The sequence below is a fragment of the Oncorhynchus mykiss genome, chromosome 21, assembly GCF_013265735.2.
Source record: "Oncorhynchus mykiss isolate Arlee chromosome 21, USDA_OmykA_1.1, whole genome shotgun sequence".
Classification (NCBI taxonomy): Eukaryota; Metazoa; Chordata; class Actinopteri; order Salmoniformes; family Salmonidae; genus Oncorhynchus; species Oncorhynchus mykiss.
Genome location: NC_048585.1, coordinates 28,073,770 through 28,096,269, shown reverse-complemented (window position 1 = coordinate 28,096,269; position 22,500 = coordinate 28,073,770). Strand labels below are relative to the sequence as shown.

At 45.7% G+C, this 22,500-nt stretch overlaps 1 protein-coding gene across 1 annotated transcript in view; it reads left to right on the top strand.

Annotated features, from left to right (window-relative positions):
- The window catches only part of LOC110501045 (transcription factor SOX-5-like), a gene marked incomplete in the record, with an annotated part of 98,716 nt that overhangs the window by 4,694 nt on the left and 71,522 nt on the right, over positions 1 to 22,500 (top strand). Inside the window, 2 exon segments of the mRNA XM_036957538.1 lie at positions 5,399 to 5,600; positions 13,249 to 13,456. Of these exon segments, the coding sequence (XP_036813433.1) occupies positions 5,399 to 5,600; positions 13,249 to 13,456 (410 nt within the window).

The following is a 22,500-nucleotide window of genomic DNA, read 5'->3' as shown; positions in this document are numbered from 1 at the left end:
ACATCACTACCTTTTGGGGATGTGGATTTAAAGCCCCATTTTGATGTAATGTTGAAATTATTTTAAGCAGTCTAAATTTGACCTATATGAAATGCTAATATTCATTTATATCTGTTTACTATGCATGTTTATTCAGCAATTGAAGTACAGGATCACAGTTCAAATAGAGGATAATGGTTGTGTACATAAGACAGTTAATGTAGTATTCTCTAGAAAAACATTCTGATCTCTGTAGAAGAAGAGGGAGAATTATTACTAAGAGAGGGAAAGATAGATGAACAGAGAGATTTAGAGAAAGAAAGTGAGATAGAGATGGAACGAGAGAGAGGGAGGGAGAGAGAGAGGGAGAGAGAGAGAGAGAGAGAGAGAGAGAGAAAATGAGACCGATGAGGAGAGAGAGAGGGACAGGCAGATAGAGACACAGAGATAGAGTGAGGGAGAGAGAGATAGAGTGACAGAGAGAGAGAAAGAAAATGAGACAGGTAAGGAGAGAGAGAGAGACAGAAAGAGAGTGAGGGAGAGAGCGACAGATAGAGAGAGAGACAGACAGAGAGAGAGCGACAGATAGACAGAGAGAGAGCGACAGAGAGAGAGAGAGAGCAACAGACTGAGAGAGAGACAGAAAGAGAGTGAGCGATAGAGCGATAGATAGAGAGAGGGACAGAGAGAGAACGACAGATAGAGAGAGAGAGCGATAGAGAGAGAGAGAGACAGAAAGAGAGTGAGGGAGAGAGCGACAGATAGAGAGAGCGACAGATAGAGAGAGCGACAGATAGAGAGAGAGACAGACAGAGAGACAGAGAGAGAGAAAGAAAATGAGACAGATAAGGAGAGAGAGAGAGAGACAGATAGAGAGACAGAGAGAGAGAGAGTTGGGGAGAGAGAGAGCGACAGATAGACAGAGAGACAGAGAGAGGGGGAGAGAGACAGAGAGGGGGAGAGAGAGAGAGAGAGACAGACAGAGAGAGAGGGGGAGAGAGGGGGAGAGAGAGGGAGACAGAGAGCAGTCTGGAGGTGTGTGTAATATCATCTAGCATATAGGAGATGACTGCTTTGTTTCTCACTCAGTCTTCATGAAACATGAAACAAATCTTTACCCCCGTCGGAGCTCTTTAATATGAATGATTTAACACATCGCTACTGGGATGTGATGAGATACGGGGCCCAGCGTGTGTGTGTGTGTCTCTCTCTAGATTTGTGTGTGTCATCTCGTTCCTCTCTCTCTCTGTGCAGAGTCGTCGTTGAAGTGGGTCATTTGTGCTGGACTGGCTGGTGTTAAGTGAGTTAACCACTGGTCAGTCAGTCTGTGACGGAGATTAACAGTCAATCAGTCTACTTGGGTAGTTAATGGACAGTGTATTTGGCCGATTAGTGACTTAACAGCACATGTACATGTGTAATATGAGAGGGACTTAACACAGTAGCACTCAGTCATCATCAAAGAGATGAAGTCGTCCAGGGGAAGTGGTTCTTTAATCTAAGCTTAGTAGCTAACACTAACGCTCAGCCAGGGTGTGTGTGTGTGTGTGTGTGTGCGTGCGTGCGTGTGTGTGTGCGTGCGTGTGCGTTTTGAACCCACTAACTCCCACAGCAGTTGAGAGAGGAAGGTGGAGACCTGGACACCTGAGTCGTGAGCTCTGAATACATCAGATGTCCAGTTCTCTTTCCAGTGTCTCCCGTGTTGTTGATTAAAAGGATTGTTTTTACATCATGTATGGGTTGGATGGTTGGCGCTCAGAGCATCGCTGCATGTTCAGTTTGCCGTAAGGTCCAGTGGTGTGTGTGTGCGTGCGTGTGTGTGTGTGTGTGTGTGTGTGTGTGTGTGTGTGTGTGTGTGTGTGTGTGTGTGTGTGTGTGTGTGTGTGCGTGCGTGCGTGCGTGTGTGCCTGGTTTTATTTTCCCGGCTGCCGTGGAGAGAGGGGAGGTGTGTTTGGCATGTCTGTCTGTGTTCGCGCCACAGAAGGAAGGAGCGAAATTATGCTAATGGTCGCTAATTATGACCTTGGAGACTGGCTTTGCTGCCAATTTATCTACTTAATAAAGCTCTTCTTTTTAATCTCAACATCACTACTGTACATGCGTTCAATGTTTCATGGAGCAGCCTCTTGTGCAGGACAGGTCTGCCAACTTGAAATGAAATAGCTGCTATAACCTGCTCACCCGGTGTGCTGAGTTCTATAGTAATTAGACATCAAAGGCTTGGAGGAAAATAGACATTTTATTGCTCAAGAGGAGAGCTGTGAAAGGAGGAAGGATGGAGGGGTGAGAGGGGGACGGAGGGAAGAGAGGAGGGCACAGCAGAGAGGAGGAAAGAGGGGGGATGGAGGGGTGAGAGGAGGAGAGGAGAGGGTGTTGTGTCTAACCTCAGGAATATTCCGGAGTCACAGCATCCAACAGACTGGGTTCTTGTTCTCCTGAGAGGTGTGTGACCTGCCCAAAAGTTGATCTTAGATACACAGATCTAGGATCAGCTCCCCCCCCCCCCCCCCCCCCCCCCGCTGCTAACCTGAAGTATTAGGCGGTAAAACCCCAAACTGACCTTAGATCAGTGTGCAGGGATACTACTCCAGTCCTGTGTGGTGTCTAGAGGACATGGGAGGAGTGCAGCTGGGCAGAGAGGTGTGGACAGGACATGGGTGGAGGGGCGGTGGTCTAGTTAAGGTGCGGTAGACTGGTTGAGGTGGGGTGGACTGAGGGCGTTTGTGTGTGTGTGTGAGGAGGGGCTATGTTTATCGGAGTGGTGTGTGTAGGGTCGGTGTGTGTGTGTGTGTGTGTAGCAGAAACAAAAGGCTCCAGTGTGTGAGAGTGAAAGGAGGTAAAGTAAACAGCCTGTGATGAGAACAGACCTGCAGTGTGTGTGTGTGTGTGTGTGTGTGTGTGTGTGTGTGTGTGTGTGTGTGTGTGTGTGTGTGTGCGTGTGTGTGTGCGTGTGTGTGTGTGTGCGTGCGTGCGTGTGTGTGTTTGTGTGTTCATGTGCGTGCGTGTGTGTGTGTGTGCGCGTGCGTTTGTTCGCGTGTTCGTGTGCGTGTGTGTGTTCCTGTGTGTGTGTGCGTGCGTGCGTGTCGCGTGGCCTGTAGTTGATACAGCTGGGCCTTCCTCTCTCCCTGCCCAGAGTGTGAAACACTGGGGGAACTCAACACACACTTTCTAACGTTTCACAGATGATGAAGACATATATTTAGAAATATCACAATTGTTTTCATTTCTACACTATGTTGTTGTTTTGGAAAAACCAGTCTTACAATTTACTTTCATTTGATCATTTAAAATCATGTGTCAACATCACTGCTGTTTAAAGCATGTGTAGAATTCTGGAATAGGCATGTGCAGATAGTAGAATATACAAGTTAGCATATAGGCATATTGATATAGATAGAAGAATATATAAATATATACCGTATATATATATATATGGGTGTAAGCACGATGTAGCAATTTGCGACTACACATGTGTACTATCAACAGAACCATAGATTTAGTGATTTTCTTCCCCTCCATGTCGCGTGGTTAAAGTCGCAGTCCCATAACTGCTGTGGGTTTTTCTCAGACCTTCCCTGCAGCGAGGAAACACTATATCTTGTTTGCCTTCATTTTTGTCATGAAGCAAATAAGCAGTAAATTATGTCTGAAAGTGGATCTGCGTGGAGGAACAACGCCAGACGTGAAGCCCAAGGAAAGCCAATAAATAGAGGGGATATAATCTGTTTCCAGGTCAGTGTTAAGGTCCTGGAGTGTTGTGGTTCTAGACCACAGTGATACTGTTGGGGAGGCCTGAGTCTGAAACAGACACACAGGTTGTGTCCCAATACACATATTTACGTTGTAAATAGTAGGCGTTTTGGGTACACGAAAATAGAACGTTTTATAGTATGTGACATTTTGGACATTTTGTATGCTTTAAATGCCAGGTCACACTCATTTCGGATTTTCATCTAGTAGAATTCACTGAACACTATTGAGGAACGAGAATAGCTGATAATCAGATAGAGTGACGTTCTGTAACAAAATATATGATGAAGCATTCTTGGTATATAGGTGTTTAGCACATTGGATTTTACTAAACAGTACATTGTAAATAGTATGTAGTACGATTAGTACACAGTATGCAGTTGTAGGAAGTAGTAGGAAAGACCGATTTCAGACACAGCCCCAGACTAGACAGAGGTGACTGGATTACTGGACTATTAATTAATACAGTGTAGAATTAAAAACAGAGAGCTCACTGAATACTGGCAGCTGCCACTCACTTCCTTGAAGGAACACTCAATACATTTGGCATCTGTTTGAACCTCTAGGGACAGCAGTCCTGCTCAGAAGGTTTAGGTATTATCCTGTTTGTCTCCTCCTCCTCCTTCTCAAACAGAATGGTTGTTGGTGTCGGTGCTGGAAATACAGTTTAGAATCTTATGCTCCAAGCCTGTTGCTCCTCGCATGTCTGACTTTCAGCGTATACATTAGTGTTTCGTATTCTCATCCCCCCCCCCCTCTCTCTCCAACCCCCCCCCTCTCCCTCCTCTCACCCTGGGTCATCGTAACAGTGGCTTCAAGGCTGAACGAGAGCCTTTGAAAGCACTTAGGGAGACGCTGCCAGCCGTATTAAACTCTATTATTGGAACATATTCATTTTGTCCCTATTCACCGGGGGCACATTTATGTTGGGGAGAGTTCATCTAATAGATGCCACTGTTCTTCCCCTCCCTCTGCTTTCAATGGGAAACAAAGGCAAAGTAACAAATGCACAGCCTCTATGTTTGTTATTTTCACTGGTATCGTCAGGGCCAAGGTTTTCATACACATCACTGTCAGCGTGCTGCTGGAGTGAAAGGGCCTGTGTCAGGCCTCGGCCATTTGTCATAAGATGTCAGCCCAACCTGGCTCCATTTGCAGTAATGGGTTATTGCGTACCGTGTGTGTGTGTGTGTGTGTGTGTGTGTGTGTGTGTGTGTGTGTGTGTGTGTGTGTGTGTGTGTGTGTGTGTGTGTGTGTGTGTGTGTGTGTGTGTGTGTGTGTGTGTGTGTGTGTGTGTGTGTGTGTGTGTGTGTGTGTGTGCGCTCTGAAAGGACCTGATGGTAAACATGGATGTGATTGTGTTTGAAGGTCTAAAGAGCTTTTCCTCTGGCTAGCGGATGTAGATGATTTACTGTATATTATTATAGTGGGTATTATCTGCAGAGAGAGAGAGAGAGGTCTTGGGATTCAGAGACACAGAGAGCGGGCCATTGGGGACCATTGAATAATAGGGAATTAATAATGATGAACTATTTCTATAAATATAACTATTGAAATGAATCAACGGCTAGTGTTTCTCCCACTGTCACCCACAGCTCATATTACATCCCTGAATGTTTCATACTCACTCTCCCCCTCTCTCTTCTTTCTCTCTCTCTGTTTTTTCCAGGATGTCTTCCAAGCGACCAATCTCTCCATATGGGGGGACAGATGGAGAGGTAGTCATGGCAACCAGCAGACAGAGACTGGAAGAGGAAGAGAGAGATGATGGACAGGCTGTCATGCACCTCCCCCTGACTCCCTACTGCAGCAAGGTGTCCCCCCGCTCGCCCCGCCCCCTGGACAGCCCCCCCACCCTGCACAGTGCCATGGTAAAACAACCCCTCGTTGTCTTCATATCATATAACTGCTCTTATTGGCTACTTGGCTTTGTTTCGACTCTTCTAATTGGTCGTCTGGAGTTTTAAATCCTGCCACACTGTCAAGGTGGAAGTTGGCACTTAAGGACTGGTCTAGGATCAGTTTATCCTCATTTATCCTTCATTAGATTGTAATTACAGAGAGTTGTAGTTATGGCATCCGGTTTTGAAGTAACACATACTTCCAACAGAGGAAATAATATTGGGGGGAAACTGGACACAAAAGATGCTCGAGAGTGCTCTTATGGTGTGAATCGCGTTTCCTTTTTGTTTTAGTGTGAAAGCCCGTGTCTGTGCTGTATCGAGGCATGGAGACGGCGAGGCATGGAGACGTGGGACATGTGTGACTGTCAGTGTGAGCCATGTCAGTGAGTCATGTTCTGCTGGGAAAAGGGTGACTGTGTGTGGTGACAGTAAATGCATATAATCATTGGGATGTATAGGTGTGTGTGTGTGTGTGTGTGTGCGTGTGTGCGCGCGCGCGCGTGTGTGTGTGTGTGTGTGCGTGCGTGTGCGTGTAGCCTCAGTAACCCTCATAGTTTCCTCACGTTAGCCTCACGTTGAGCCACACCTGAAGAGCAGCTAGCTGAAAGCAGCACATTGTCTTCAGACCTTTCACCTGTACCACCACACAGCAAATGTTGTGAGATGACTCTGGCTGTAAAACAATGAAAGGGTGATTAAGGACCATAATGGTAAGCTAATTATGTAATTAACCTGCTGATTGCACATCAGACTGGACTCTGCTGCCTGTGAAGACAACAGTCACTGACTGTAAACCAAAGTCCTCTTTCTCGCTCTCCCACCGGGAAGATAGACGTTGTCATGGCATGCTGTTGACAGTAGGTTTTGGACCTGATGTTTGGGAGACTACAGGTTAATGTTCAGATAATAGTGGGAGGTATTTTTAAACTGAGACATTAGATCAGGCATTGGTTTGAAATGTTAACACGTTTAGTAATGATTATTGTTTTAAGTGTGATGAATCACGTATTAATGAATAATTCAAGTATAATTATATTTCCTTGTATTATTATTATTATTATTATTATTACTTAGGCCTATGCTACAAATATAATCTCCAAATTCCGTACGTATTTCAACACTATAAATTCCACTATACAGGAGATGCGACTTGAGCCAGTTGGTTGACTGACAGCAGAATCAGTAAAAGAAGAAGGAGGGGTGCGCCCGCATAATATTTGATGTGGATTATTAAAGCGCGACCGAGCCGTCTCCTGGACAGGGTGGATTTAGCGCAAACGGCAAGGCTTGGCATTTGTAAGATGTTAAGTTTTGCTACGGCTTTACCCTCTCAATCCGCTCTGCGCTGACTGGCAGAAGAGTTGAGAGAGAGAGAGCTTTACACCGCGCGCCTCGGAGGGGCTTTGTCACGGCAATTGTATAAAGTGATATGGGAGAGGAAATGGACTGCGCTCGTCCCCGGGTAGTGGCGGCTGTAGAGGCAGCATCCGCCAGGAGATTACCGCGCTTTATCTTGTCATGGTAAATTAACACGGCAGCGAGGCGCGCTCCCCAACACACTGACCTCTTCATCTCTCCAAGCTGCCACTCTGAGTTGAGAGGAGAGGAGAGGAGGTGCAGTTAAAAAAACGAACACTTTTTCCCCCCTCGTGTGTGTTTGTAGAAGTAAATGAAGGTGCGCATTTATCCTTTCTTTCTTTCTCCACTTCTTCCCCTGAGTTGTACGGTTAGTAGCCTAATCAAACAGTTAAATTGCGTTAGCGTGGGAAGGATTTCACAGACATGTAGTAATGGATAGGTATTAATTACTGTACCCTTTGTCCGTTTAATAAGGTCCTGCCGCGCGCTCAAGAAACAAAAAAACAGCAACAACAACAATATTCATCTGCTTATTTCAGGTCCAGATTCTCCAGGCGCCGCCTGCCTTCGATTCGATTTTTTTTCGTATGAATTTTGACAGATTTGAAGCAGCACACCAAGCACTTAAACCAAACGCAGTGGTCACACTTAGTTTCTCCTGCCAGTGCTGTCATAATGAATAAACACATGCTTGCTTGTAGACAATTAAGGGCCTCTTAAAAATATTGGCATGCATTGATTTAATAAACTGTTATTTAAAATATACAAAATAAAGCTGCGCATTTCTGTTTAGGTAAATTTAACTGGAATAGCTCGACCATTTTGTGCAATGATTTAAAAACAAAATAGATCATAGGACTATTATTATTATTGCATTTTAATATATATATATATATATATATATATATATATATATATATATATATATATATTTAAGTTATGATTATTATTGTGAAATTGTAAAATATACATTATTAGATAAAATAAGAACACGTTTTTACTACAGTGTGTGGATGGGATGGTCTTTGTAGGTTATGTGAGGTGAGTATTTGTCCTCCAAGCTGAGATAAGATGGGGGGTGGGGTAAGGAGTGTGGGGTAGGGTTAGGCTGTGAGTAGGCCAACCGGTGTGTGTGGATGCCACAACAGACTCAGAGTCAGAGAGCAGACGAGGTGTGTGTTTAGACTCACGCTAAAAGGATTGGGATTGTGTGTGTGTGTGTGTGTGTGTGTGTGTGTGTGTGTGTGTGTGTGTGTGTGTGTGTGTGTGTGTGTGTGTGTGTGTGTGTGTGTGTGTGTGTGTGTGTATGGCAGCGCTGGCTTAAGACCAGTGAGTAGGTGTCAGTGTCACCTCCAGGAGCAAGCACTTACATCCCTCTAGTGTATGTGCGTGCGTGTGTGTGTGTGTGTGTGTGCGCGCGCTTCAGATGCCTCCTGTGACTCCCACTGCCAGATTGGCCATGCCTTAATTGTCGACACCACGGCACCACACATTAAACACATACACCGTCCCAACTTGGAGACATGGCAGAGAATTGCACCCCCTCAATTGCTACTGTTAGTGTTGCTCTGTTCTGCTTCAAACCCACACAGGGTGGAGGGGTGTGTGTGCTCTGATGTACCAAGAGAGAGAAAAATGTACCCAGAAAGAGAAAAATGTACCCAGAGAGAGAAAAATAGAGAGAAGGGGAAAGACAGAGGGACAGAGAGAGAGAGGGACGGAAACAGAGAGAGAAAAATGTACCCAGAAAGAGAAAAATGTACCCAGAGAGAGAAAAATAGAGAGAAGGGGAAAGACAGAGGGACAGAGAGAGAGAGAGAGGGACGGAAACAGAGAGAGAAAAATAGAGAGAAGGGGAAAGACAGAGGGACAGAGAGAGAGAGAGGGACGGAAACAGAGAGAGAAAAAGAAAGAAACAGAGACCCTCTAAGGTAAATGGGTAGGTTTCTCCTGGAGGGCAATGGAGAGAATGAAGGAGGGAAGAGGAAGACGGAGGAATAAAAAGAGAGAGGGAACATGAGCATCTGTGCTGGCGGATGGAAAAAATAGCATTTTGCATTTTTTTTGGCAAGAGTTAAGTGTGTTTAAATCTGCCTCTCCTCACAGATGAGCTTAAGAAGACAAAAGTTGTTTAATTCTGTTCCCATGCAGAGGCACTAAAGGGATAAAGAACGGAGAGAGAGAACGAGAGCAAGGAGGAGAGGGAGAGAAGGAGAGAGGCGCAGTTTCACTTTGTTACAGCCGTTCGGAAGAGAATTGACATCTGCAAACTAAAGGCAGCAGAACCACCCACACTGTCAGCCTGCCACATCAAATACATAGACTCACACTCACTGGCGCATGCTACAAACATACTGGCACTCACACAAACATACTTAAACACCACCCAAGCATACACAGACATGCATACACACATAGACACACACAGACGCAGACAAATAAGCATTCTTTCTTTTTTAGACAGAGTCTAACATTTACAGTATTTATAAATACATTTTTATTATTAAAAACATGCTCTCTCTAGTATGTGCACACACACACACACACACACACACACACACACACACACACACACACACACACACACAAATACAATCAGGTCTCTGTAAGATAGGTTGTCAGGCGGATTCCTGAGTTGGACTTGCCGTTTGTTGTGGTCTTCTGCAGGCTACTTGAATAGCTTGAGTAAATATGTTGTCCGTGTATGGCGGGTGGATTATAGTATGGAGTATGGTGCTATGTGGATGACAGTCAAAATGTAGCCGGCTTTGAGGAGGAATCATGTTGTATTAATTCTCTTTGATTAAGAAATGACCCTCATTGTGGCCGTCTCAAGATGTCGTGTGTAGATTTGAAGAAGGGAGGGAAAGAGATCCGAGCATACTCCACCATCCCTCCATCTCGCTCTCTTTTCTGTTTGTTTTTCTTTTCACGACGTCTTTTCTAGAAATAAAGAGTGCTGCCTTGCTAAGTATGCAGTGGATTAAATAAATGGGATGTGACAGGTGTGACTGGGCTGGTGGAGATGCCATGCTTCACTAATGTGGGCAGATCCAGTCACAACCGATGGAAAACCTCTGCCATTCTCCTCTCTCGCTCTCTCTCTCTCTCTCTCTCTCTCTTTCTTTTTATTTCTTCTTCTCTCTTTCAGCCTCTCTCGCTCTCTCTCTCTCTCCTCTCCCCCTTTGGCTGTTTCTGGTCTCATCAATAAGGTTCTCATGTGACTTCCCTTATCCTAGGAGGGAAGGATGGAGAGACTGTGTTGTCACATCACTGTAACAGTACTAAAAAGTTCAAACCAAGCCCCCGTCCCCCCGTCCACTGCACACAGAACCCCCCTGACGCCCCACACCTACACCCCCCGCCCCCCCGCTTGACGACGGTTTACCAGCACACAGTAAGCATGCTCCAGTGTCAGCCGAGAGAGAGAGAACAAACACCATTGTAAATACAACCCATATTTATGTTTATTTATTTTCCTTTTTGTACTTGAACTATTTGCCCATCTTTACAACACTGTATATACTGTAGTCATAATATGACATTTTAAATGTCTCCAGTTAATTACTGTTCATTTTATTCAGCTTATTTCACTTTTGTTTATTATCTATTTCACTTCCTTTGGCAATGTAAACATATGTTTCCTATGCAAATATAGCCCATTGAATTGGAATTGAATTGAGAGAGCGAGAGAGAGAGAGAGAGAGAGGGCGGAAAGAGAGATCGCAAGATGAAAGGAGCGTTAACAGTTCTGTAGCCTTCAGTGATCAGCAGACTAGATGGCCACCTCATTAGAAACGTGGAGATCGCGAGACAAAAACACAGAACCGCCACTATTATACTTTACCGTGACCAAGGAACCTGGCGACATGTCTCACCTATTGAATTTCACTTATTGCTCTGGCTATCCACTGGCGTTCATTCACGTCCCTAAAACCCATCTGTGAGTGAATTATTGAACGTGTTGACTTCCTCTCTGGGAGTGGTGTGAGTGAGTGTACATGTATACAGTCCCTAGGAGGAGTCGGGGAAAGTGACAGCACTTTCCCAGGTGAGAATCTGTTCCCTTCTGGACTTTGCTCGTCTCTCTGCTATAACGTGCCGGTTCATTGACAATGAAAGTCATATCAATATTACAAGGTGAAACCAACTGACTTCAGACCTGCTGAATGATCTGCTGTGGATGGTGCAGTTCATAGTAGACAGTTACGGTATGTGGCAGCGATATTCATCAGGAAACTACTGTACCTCCATCAGGAAATGAGTTCAGTACCTCATCTGCTCATTTAACCTTTATTTAATTAGGCAAGTCAGTTAGTAAAAAATTGTAAATTCTTATTTACAATGACTCTAACCCGGACGACGCCCTATAGGAGCACGGCCGGTTGTGATACAGCCTGGAATCGAACCAGGGCCTGTAGTGACGCCTCTAGCACTGAGGCGTCAGATGCAGTGCCTTAGACCGCTGTGCCACTTGGGAGTGTAAAACACTGGCGTACCTCCTAAAGGTGTGAGATAGGCCAAGCATTCCCAGTCCTCTGTCTTTTCCCTGGGATAAACTCATTGTCTGCCACACAAACAACACACACACCCATCACACACACACATACATGCGCACACACGCTCACGCACACGCGCGCACACACACACACACACACACACACACACACACACACACACACACACACACACACACACAGCGGGTGTTGCTGCCCTAAGCATCTACACTTCTCTCTGGAAAAAGCCAGGGAGATCTTTTGTCAAGTTTAATTACAAAACAGGTCAGGTATTTGCAGACAAGGTCAATCGTTCATCTGTAAATCAGGGTTAATCTTTGACTAATCTGTTCCTATTATCTCATACCACCTGTTTTAGTGTGTTGTGTTGTGGGTGTCAGTGCGTGCAGTGTGATGTAGTGTAAGTGTGTGTACGCTTGTTAAAGTTGGCAGCTGAAGTGTGCGTGCAGACACAAAGCTGATCACGACAAGGTCGTCACCACATTGTCACAGTTCATTTAGTTGAGACCCCGCGAAATCTCTTGACAGGACAGTGGAGTTGGTATATCAAAGGTTATGATTCCAGGATGTTCTTTGATGTGAAACTTACAGTTTCTGGTCGCTGTGTGTACATTTTCTGTACATTTTTGGGATGGCGATGCAACTTAAGTTTATTGTCACAAATAAGCTCTTTCACCAAGAAAAGTTGCAAGTGAGACATTTGGACTAGCAGGGAATGCTTATTGGATCTCTTTCAAAGTGAAACGGTTTAGTCTTTGAAAGACATGACAGTAGCTCTCTCCCAACAGCCTGAGTGAAATCCTGTGTGTTTTATGTCTTTCCTCTGTTAACCACCTCCAAGTCAGTGGCATGCAGATTCCTTAGGATCCAGCAGAGAGTGAGTGCCCTAAACTTAAGATGGCTGGCCACCGATGAAAGTGTAGCACAGCCAGCTAAAAGAAGGAGAGAACGAGGGATAGTGAGAGGGAGGATGCCAATTACTGTCGTCTTCCTCTCCTCCATACGGATCTCTTGAGTTTTACATTTGAATCTTGTCTGGATTTCCTTTCTTCCTACGCTCTTCCCTTTCTCTCTCTTCTCCTTCGCTCATCCCCGTATACTTCTCTACTTCTCCCCATCTCCTCTCTTCCTCTCTGTGGCTGTTCTGTGAGTGAGTTTGAGAGACTGGTTTTGCCACAGACATCAGCAATAAGCTGAATTCAAACTCTAATTAATGGAATATTATTAAATGTCCAACTCAGCCATTTTTATCTCAATATAAAATCATTTCTGGGGAACAATTAAGTACCTTAGTGTGAATGATTTCAATTAAAATGGTCAAAAAGAAACAAAAATAGCTTCTAAGCAAATAATTTTGCTAGGACTGTCTGGGAATGGCCTGAGTGGGCAGGAGGAAACAGAAAACTAGCTGTTATTGGCAGAGAGGTTTGGAACTATATTTCTTATTGGTCTATTAACGAATTAACTGCCTGGTGATGTCACCAAGCAGGCTAAAACTCCATCCCACCAAAAAAGCTCTTACACTGAAAGGGGAAATATCATAATTTTCACAATTTCACAATATTATTCCAACCTCATAGTGTGGAAATATATGTAAGACAATCATGTTTATGAATGCACTGGGCCTTTAATACAAGTACTCATACTTCCTCTCCCCTATTCTCTCTCTCTCTCTCTCTCTCTCTCTCTCTCTCTCTCTCTCTCTCTCTCTCTTTCTCTCTCTCTCTTTCTCTCTGCAGGACCAGGATGGCAGTAAGGGTTGGTCTCTGAGCCCCTACCCCCAGCACAACTCCTCTACCTCTCCAGGCAGTAAGCAGCAGGTGGAGGAGGGGGGTTCAGGGGCCGCAGCGCTGGGGACCCCAGAGAGACGTAAGGGCAGCCTGGCTGACGTGGTGGACACACTGAAACAGAGGAAGATGGAGGAGCTCATCAAAAACGAACCAGAAGGTCAGTCACCATGTACAAAGATGTACTGCTCTGTATCGCTTTCTCTTTTCTCCCTATCACTCTCCATTGCTCTCTATTTCAATTCAAGGGCCCAATTGACATGGGAAACATATGTTGCCAAAGCAAGTGAAATAGATAATAAACACTTAGTGAAATAAACCAATAAAAATGTACAGTAAACATTACACTTACAAAAGTTCCAAAATAATAAAATAACCTGTACTGTGCACACACACACACACACACACACACACACACACATGCCCTATCACTTTCTTTCTCTCTCTGTCTCTCTCTCTCTCTCTCTCTCTCTCTCTCTCTCTCTCTCTCTCTCACTATCTATCTTTCTCTTTTTCACTCTCTTACTCTCTATGTTTCTCTCTCTTTCTCTTTCGTTTTCTCTCTCACTTTACCCTTTAGTAGCAGGTGATAGTGCCAGGTCTCCCTCCCTCAATTGCTCCATGCTAACAAACACATTTTGTAACAGCCTGGTGACAGAGTCTGTGTTTCTGTAAGTGTATGGGTGTGTGTGTGTGGGTGTGTGTGTGTGTGTGGGTGTGTGTGTGTGTGTGGGTTGGTGTGTGTATGTGACAGAGAGAGTCATCCCTTTGTTTGATGGCAGTCAGCATCAGCTGTCCAGAGCCATTGTCTAACAACCACTTTGCATATATATTACAAGCTGATAGTACAGGGACCATCAGCCTTTTACTGCTCTCTCTCTCTCTCTCTCTCTCTCTCTCTCTCTCTCTCTCTCTCTCTCTCTCTCTCTCTCTCTCTCACACACACACACACTCTCACTTTAGCCTTTAGTAGCAGGTGATCTCTGTGTGCTTTCGTGTGTGTTCTTTCTTTCAATTTTTGGCTAAAATGACATATCCAAACCTGACTGTCTGTAGCTCAGGACCTGAAGCATATATATGCATATTCTTGATACCATTTGAAAGGAAACACTTTGAAGTTTGTGGAAATGTGAAAGTAATGTAGGAGAATATAACACATTAGATCTGGTAACAAATTATACAAAGGAAAAAAAAAAGTTTATTTTGTACCGTCATATTTGAAATGCAAGAGAAAGGCCATAATGTATTATTCCAGCCCAGGCGTAATTTAGATTTTGGCCATTAGATGGCAGCAGTGTATGTGCAAAGTTTTAGAATCATCCAATGAACCATTGCATTTCTGTTCAAAATGTTGTATCAAGACTACCCAAATGTGCCTAATGTGCTTAGTTCATAACTGTGCACTCTCCTCAAACAATAGCATGGTATTCTTTCACTATAATAGATACTATAAATTGGACAGTGCAGTTAGATTAACAAGAATTTAAGCTTTCTGACAATATCAGATATATCTATGTCCTGGGAAATATTCTTGTTACTTGCAACCCCATGCTAATCTCATAAGTGCACATTAGCTCAACCCTCCCGAGGATGGGACACCGATCTGTAGAGATCCTTAAGAGGCTTTTTAGTGGAAATGTGTCTATGTGTGTGTGTGTGGGTGTATCCAGCTGCTGCTGCGTGTGTGTGGACACCTTGACTTTGCTCAGACTCTTGAGTATGCCACACAACAATTTTACAGTTGATCCCTAAGTCCAACAGGCCGAGGCCAGGACAAGAAAGCCAGCAGTGTATGCATGCGGGCATGTGTGTTAGTGTGTGTGTACAGTACAGGTTATTTATAGTACATATAACAGACCGCCACACTGCATGGAGGTGTGTGTAGACCAGTCAGTGTAACAGGCCCTGTACAAAGTCATTTGCTCCAAGCATTTCTTCATATGTGGCCGTGGGCCATTATTAGGACAAATGTTTATATTACAATTTCTGCTTCAAAGTCCCATAATATACTGGAGTTATTTTCTTCTGCCCTTGAAATAATACACTATTCTACCTGTGGCTGTTTTGGCTCTGCATTGAGCCCCACAGTCCAGTTCCACTTCACAGAGGGCCCAACAAGTGAGAAAACAGTGCTGGGGGCATGTGTGTTTTCACGCTTGTGTGAGTCCCAGAGACTTATGGTTTTGCCAGTTATAGTTGGCCTACATTCAGCTCCACTCAGGTACGGTTGTTCCAGTTGGTATGTGGAGTTTATCTAGCTAGTCATAATGTCAAAAAGGTTATTTTGAGTTTGGTGGAAAAGACCCGCAATAAACAGGGTTGTTTGTAGAGATTCTGAGAAGTGTGCTGTTGGCTAGAAGCTGTGAAACTTTTTGAGTTCTGTTGTTGGATTGGGTTTATTGTACAAGAGGACTCCGTGGTCTGGCCATACTATAACCACAATAATATCTGTGAGTCAGGCAGTACAGATACAGACGAAGACACACACACACACACACACACACACACACACACACACACACACACACACACACACACACACACACACACACACACACAGTTCGAGAGCAGTAGCGGTAGCTTCACACACTCCATTAGCAGAGCTACAGTGCCACATCAGAATGGGTAGTGCCATTATCTCCCCGACCGTTGCCGTTAAACTGAAACACCCTAACAAAAGGCCTCAGCGCCTTGAGAGCAGACACACACACACACACACACACACACACACACACACACACACACACAGAACTCCCAATCTATAATAGACACACACACAAGACAGACAGAACAGAAAGGCATAAAGAGGGGAGGAAAGAAAACGGGGGATGAAGAGTGAGGGTGGAGACAGACAGAGAGAGAGAGAGAGACCCTACTATATAAAAATCCATTCCATCCTTCTCTGCCCTCTCTCTCTCTCTCTCTCTCTTTCTTGCTTTCTTTCTCTCTCTCTCTCCCAGCTACCCATTGTTTTGTTGTGTTCCCCACAAAGCCCATTAGCAGCAAACGGCAGGTTGGGATGAAACATTAATGAAGGCTTTAATCATTATGAAAGGCCTTTATTAATACTGCTGCAGTCCCCCTTTCACACACTGCCTGCCTCCAGCTGGATCAATGGCACACACACACAGGGACGCGGGCACACACACACACACAGGGACGCGTGCACACACACACACAGGGACGCAGGCACACACACACACACAAGGACGCGTGCACACACACAGGGACGTGTGCACACACACACACATGGACGCAGGCACACACACACACACACAAGGACGCGGGCACACACACACACACACACACACGCACACACACACAGGGACGCGGGCACACACACACACACACACACACACACACACACACACATAGGCGCACATACACACACACACAGGCTTGCAAAAATACATGTTAGCGCACACTCACCCCGGTATAGGCACATGTGCTGTGAAGAAAGGGATGTGAGAGAAGGACTAAAGAGATGGTCAGAAAACAATACACACCCTAAAAACATGACTAGAAAGGGGAAAGGAGAAGAGGAGAGAGAGAGAGGCTGGCTTTATATAACCAGGCCTTGAGCTAGACACTAGCCATGTTCTCTTAGACACTCGCCTTATGTAAAACCAGCGTCTCCACACACACACACACACACACACACACACACACACACACACACACACACACACACACACGCATACACACACACTGGTCCAGGGTTGAGGCAGAAGTTACAAATACATAGTTTTTAATCAGTGGGACCAGTGCTGCTCTACTTAGTGGCTAGATAAATGTGGCATGGTACAAAGACATACTGGAGTGTGTGTGTAAGATACTGGGTCAGTACAGACTGCCTCGTCTCCCCTGTGTCTCTCTGTGTGTGTGTGTGTGTGTGTGTGTGTGTGTGTGTGTGTGTGTGTGTGTGTGTGTGTGTGTGTGTGTGTGTGTGTGTGTGTGTGTGTGTGTGTGTGTGTGTGTGTGAGTGAGTGAGAGAGAGAGAGAGCACTGAGCAGCCCAGCTGGCTGAGCCACTGCCAGAGAGAGCCCAAGCAGGAGTAGCACTGTTGGCCTTTAATAAATGACTAGCCATAGAGCTCCCTTATCGACTTTGTGATGTTACCCCACGCTCACACACAACACATTCCTCTTCTGCCTACCTGTTACCCCCGAGACACACACACACACCGCTGCGTGATAATGCTGGTTTTAAATTGTGTCAGATGTTGAGTAGAGAGTTGGAAGTGTGTGAAGAGGAGTTGATGGGGGATGTGTGTGTGTGTGTGTGTGTGTGTGTGTGTGTGTGTGTGTGTGTGTGTGTGTGTGTGTGTGTGATTCCGTGCTGGAGTGAATGTGTGTGTGATTAGGACAAATAATGAGAGCAGATCAGAGAGCAGCACGGGGGGGCGCAGGGGTGAGAGGAGGGCCAGGTCTGGGCTTAGGAGGGACAGCACTGGGGCTGGATTGACACACACACAGGGAGCCAGGGACAGGCACTTCACTGTTGGCTGAAGTTAACCCTCCCCTGCCTCTACTGGACTGTACGTTTAACCTATAGTAACACACACCTCGATTAGGTAGCACACACGCCACTGTTGTATAGCGAGTGAAATATACAAGCGAGATAGAACCAGATCATAGAGGAAACTAGCTGCAGTATTTGGGGCACAGATGTTCATCTCAGCCCCTAGAGTGATACTGCCTCTGCCCTGGCAACTCACCAGTCCTCCTCGGTCCACGCAGTCCCCCTCTCTCTCCCTTCCTCTCTGTTTCCCTCTCTCTCACCTGTCCCCCTTCCTCTCTGTCTCCCACTCTCTCTCACTCTCAGTCCCCCTCTCTCTCCCTTCCTCTTTGTCTCCCTCTCTCTCGCTGTCCCCCTTCCTCTCAGTCCCCCTCTCTCTCCATTCCTCTCTGTCTCTCCTCTCTCCCCCCTCTCTCTCACTCTGCTTCTCCCCACCCCCTCTCTCCCTGCCCTGGAAACTCACTCTGCTTCTCTCATTCCCTCTCTTTTTGCCTTTCCTGTCCCTCTCTGAGTCCTGCTCAGGGTGAATTCATGGTCAGGGCCACTCTGGCCCCCCTTCACCTCCCTCTGAATGCTTGATATTGACTAATATAATATTTGCCTGGTAGTTTGAATAGGCTGGTAATCTGTACTGTATCTCTGTATCTCTACTGTTCTCTATGTACGCTGTATTACACATGTTGACTGTAAAGCTGTAGTCAGGTGGTGCAACAACACTTTTCAGAGAGGAAGTAAGGAGCCTCTCTCATGGTGCTGCTCTGGGTTCAGGCCATCCAGGATGTCTTAAGGGCAGGTCCCAGGTCAGGTGTAACGGCAGCTTTATGATCTGTGGGGTTGTAGACAGAGCTAGGGGTCTGGGGGAATGGGCTGTTTTTACTGCCGAGGGGGCTGTGACTTATGCGCGCACAAACACACGTACGTACGCACGCAGACGCCCGAAACACACACACACACACACACGTCTCCATATCTAAAATGCCAATCACTAACGTATGTCACAGAGCACATTTATTTTCATGGTGACGAACAAAACAACTCCAGCTCGCTTTTAAAGCCAGTGGGGCATTTTATAGCACAGCACTTAGCCAGGGACATTGTGCCACACTAGCACACACTGGTAGGAGCTCACTCACGCATCCATACGCTTGAATGGCTAACAATAGGAAGGGCGGATACATTCCCCGATGAAGAAGAAGAGAACAAGAAAGGAGGAGATAGAAAAGAAAATGAAAGAAAGAAAGGGGCCTTGAGAACTTGAGGGAGCCCAGCAGACTCTCTCTCTCTCTCTCTCTCTCTCTCTCTCTCTCTCTCTCTCTCTCTCTCTCTCTCTCTCTCTCTCTCTCTCTCTCTCTCTCTCTCTCTCTCTCTCTCTCTCTCTCTCTGTCTGTGTGTCAATCCCATGGGCTAGCTAATCCTCCACAGGCCCCTCTGCTGTCTCAAAGTGTCCAACACACATACACACATGCACGCATGCACGCTTGGACACACACACACACACCGTTGAGTTCACAGCCCTAGCGTGGGAGAGAGGGAACCTCCATATGTGATTTCCACCAGTTGGTAGTAATTAGTTAGTTGTATAAATTAGCATTAAGTGCAGATTGTTGCATTGTTCATGATGATCCCCCTTTTGCTGTGGGAAAAACGAAGGAGTTAAACAGTGAAGGAGGAGAGGTTGAAAAATGCTGTTTTTCGACCCTGTACAGAGAGAGAAATGTCTCCTCATCTCCAATTAGAGAAGGAAGGGAGGAGAGGGAGGAGAGAACAGAAGGAAGGGAGGAGAGGAGGCGAGAGGAGAGGGAGGAGAGAACAGAAGGGAGGGAGGAGAGGAGGAGAGAGGAGAGGGAGGAGAGAACAGAAGGGAGGGAGGAGAGGAGGAGTGAAAAGAAGCAGGGTTAATGTTGTGTTTTGTTAAACTGTTGTGAGTATTCACGCCACCATAGCAGTTCATCAACAGGATCACGTTGTTCCGACAGCCCAACCCCTTCCTTGTTGCTTCGTCTCATTCTGACACTCGTGTTAAGAATTCTTCCTGGAGCTGGAGGAAAGCACAAGTCTCTCTCTCTTTTACCAAGGCGAACATGAACGGATATCTATTGTATTCCAGCTACCGAACTCAAGTCAATCCATTTTCTTTGTGGCATGAGAACCAGGCTGGAAGACTTGAGAGGAACCTGAGGCCTATTGTGAGGCGGCCATTGTTCCTTCCTATGAAAGGCACATTCAAGTCACTTTTTATCGAATTGTTTTCGTCTGCTTTTCACTTTGTATTCTCTACCCCAGGCTTGCACAAGACAATCAATGGAGATGAAACACTCCCCTTTAAATGCTTTCTCTCAGCCCAGATGAGCGATATTAAGAAGTGAATAGTGTGTGTGTGGATGGGGAAAGCGGTGCCCCAGCTATTGTGCTCTACGTGGCTTATAAAAGGAGCTTATAGAGCGGTCCCGTGGTCTTTCTGTTCCTAGTGAACAGCCCTGGATGGGAAAAGCTGGGCCGGCTGTCTTTGTGTTACTGCGTGTGCGTAGCGTTGTGTTGTTGCCCTCCCGGCGTGCCATTAGGAAGGCCACAAAAGCCCGGAGTTCATGAATCAGACAGGGTTTCCGTAGCCGGAGCATTGTGAACGCGCTGTGCCGCGCTGCTAATGCCAACCCGAGAGTGACTGTTCTGCTCCGTTCCATAGCCCTGTCATCTAGTCAGAGCCCAGACCTCTCACAGTCTCCGTGAGACAGCTCCAAAGGTCCAATGTAGAGCCAGTGTCATTGAGATTCATGAAATGGAATCTTGGAATGTTCCGTGAAGTGGCAGACACGGCAGTGTGCTCTGTGTTCTAGAGGGGAGCTATAGCTCAACAATCCATACATTCACCATGGACTCTTTTTACAGAGTCAATCTGCACGGACGTGTTCATTACGGATGGCAGAGGAATGCGTGTATAATATAGAAGGGTTTGTCAATGGATGTGACATTGTGTTAAGTTAACTATGTGGTTGAAAACGGGGACTATTCCCTCAATGTGGGAGCTTTTATATCTTTGTATTGAAAGTTAGTAGCTGTAATGAACTTGCGCAGGCACACACACATTACATACACATTACACACTCACACACACACACACACACACACACACACACATGCACATACACACACACAGTACAAACGCATTCACACAAACACTAGCAACACAAAAAATATATATTTTTGTATTATTTTTAGATAGAATATCCAAACCTCCGTATGCAAATTTTCAGACGACAACGGTATCTATTAACATACTAATGCTAGTTTGACTAAATGCGGACATTTGGACGTTAACGCTAAATAATGGAATGTAATATCTCATGAATATGCAACATTGAAGCATTTCAAAAACCTTTGTGGCCACCGATACAAAAATGAAATGGTTGATTATATTCCCGTTTCGTAACGGCGAACACATCAACATTAGCTCCCGCTGACAAAGAGCTTTTTGAAACTTTTTGCATTACAGGGTCACTGTACTATCCAATGAAGTGCTCTACTTGTCGCACATATGAATGAAAGACTGAATCCGTGCTGCACACACAAAGACGGCTTGTTACCTGAAACGTGACACGGGTGGAACTCTGATGCAGATATTTGAGTAAGTAAAGGCAGCCATATCCAACACAACAGTTAAACATGTAATCGCTCCTCTTCATCAACTCACTGTGAGTGTTTAGTTCGGTCGTTGTGTCTACTTTAGGCCTTTGCCTCTGGCAATTTGCATGTCTCTACACTGGTACGTAAGCATGTAGCTTAGTTTGTAACTGCCCGTGGGTCTCTATACGTTGGGCGCTTGACAGAAGTAAAAATACGCCTCGTTTGCACTAATCCGCATAGGCCTCTGATCAAATGGTACTGATCTGTTTACAAACGTCCTTCACACTCAGGCAGCGTAGCCTGAACCTACGCACACTATAGCCAGTCTAGATTTGACGCTGGATATTTATCTGAAAGGGATATAAGCCTGAGATCATATACGTACTGTACGTATGTGTGGACAGGGGGAAAACCAGGGTAAATACCGCCATTATATTATTTACTAACCTGGAACTAACACCAACCGTTCTCCCACGATGCACCACTCTGAAGGTTCACTAACCACCCTACACATGCCAGCAATCAGCATAATCACTCCCTCCTCAACCCCCCTCCCTTCCGCTTTCACACAGACAGGCAGTCACGCACGCACGCACACGCACGCACACGCACACGCACACGCACACACACACACACACACACACACACACACACACACACACACACACACACACACACACACACATGCACGTAAGCTTTCAAAGGATATTAATTGTCTCAATAAAACAACTGTCCCAAACAAAGTGTAGACGAGCCTCACGTAAATAACAGACTTTTACAGCTATAAAAAGTCTAAGGTTTTACCTCCCGACCTGCTGCTTGTGATTTAGATGTGCCTGACACAGATCTATAAGAGTAATGGTGTGTTTCTCTGTACTGAGCAGAATATAAGGCTGGGGTTCTGTCTGACTGTGTGTCTCTCTGTTGCTCAGCCAGTCAGTCAGTTGTCTCTTTGAACCCAGAGAGACTATATTGATTAACCTTGTCTGCCTGGTGGGAGCTGAGGGGTCGGCATGGGGAGGAGGAGGTGGGGGGGGGGGGGGGGGGGGGGGGGGGGGGGGGGGG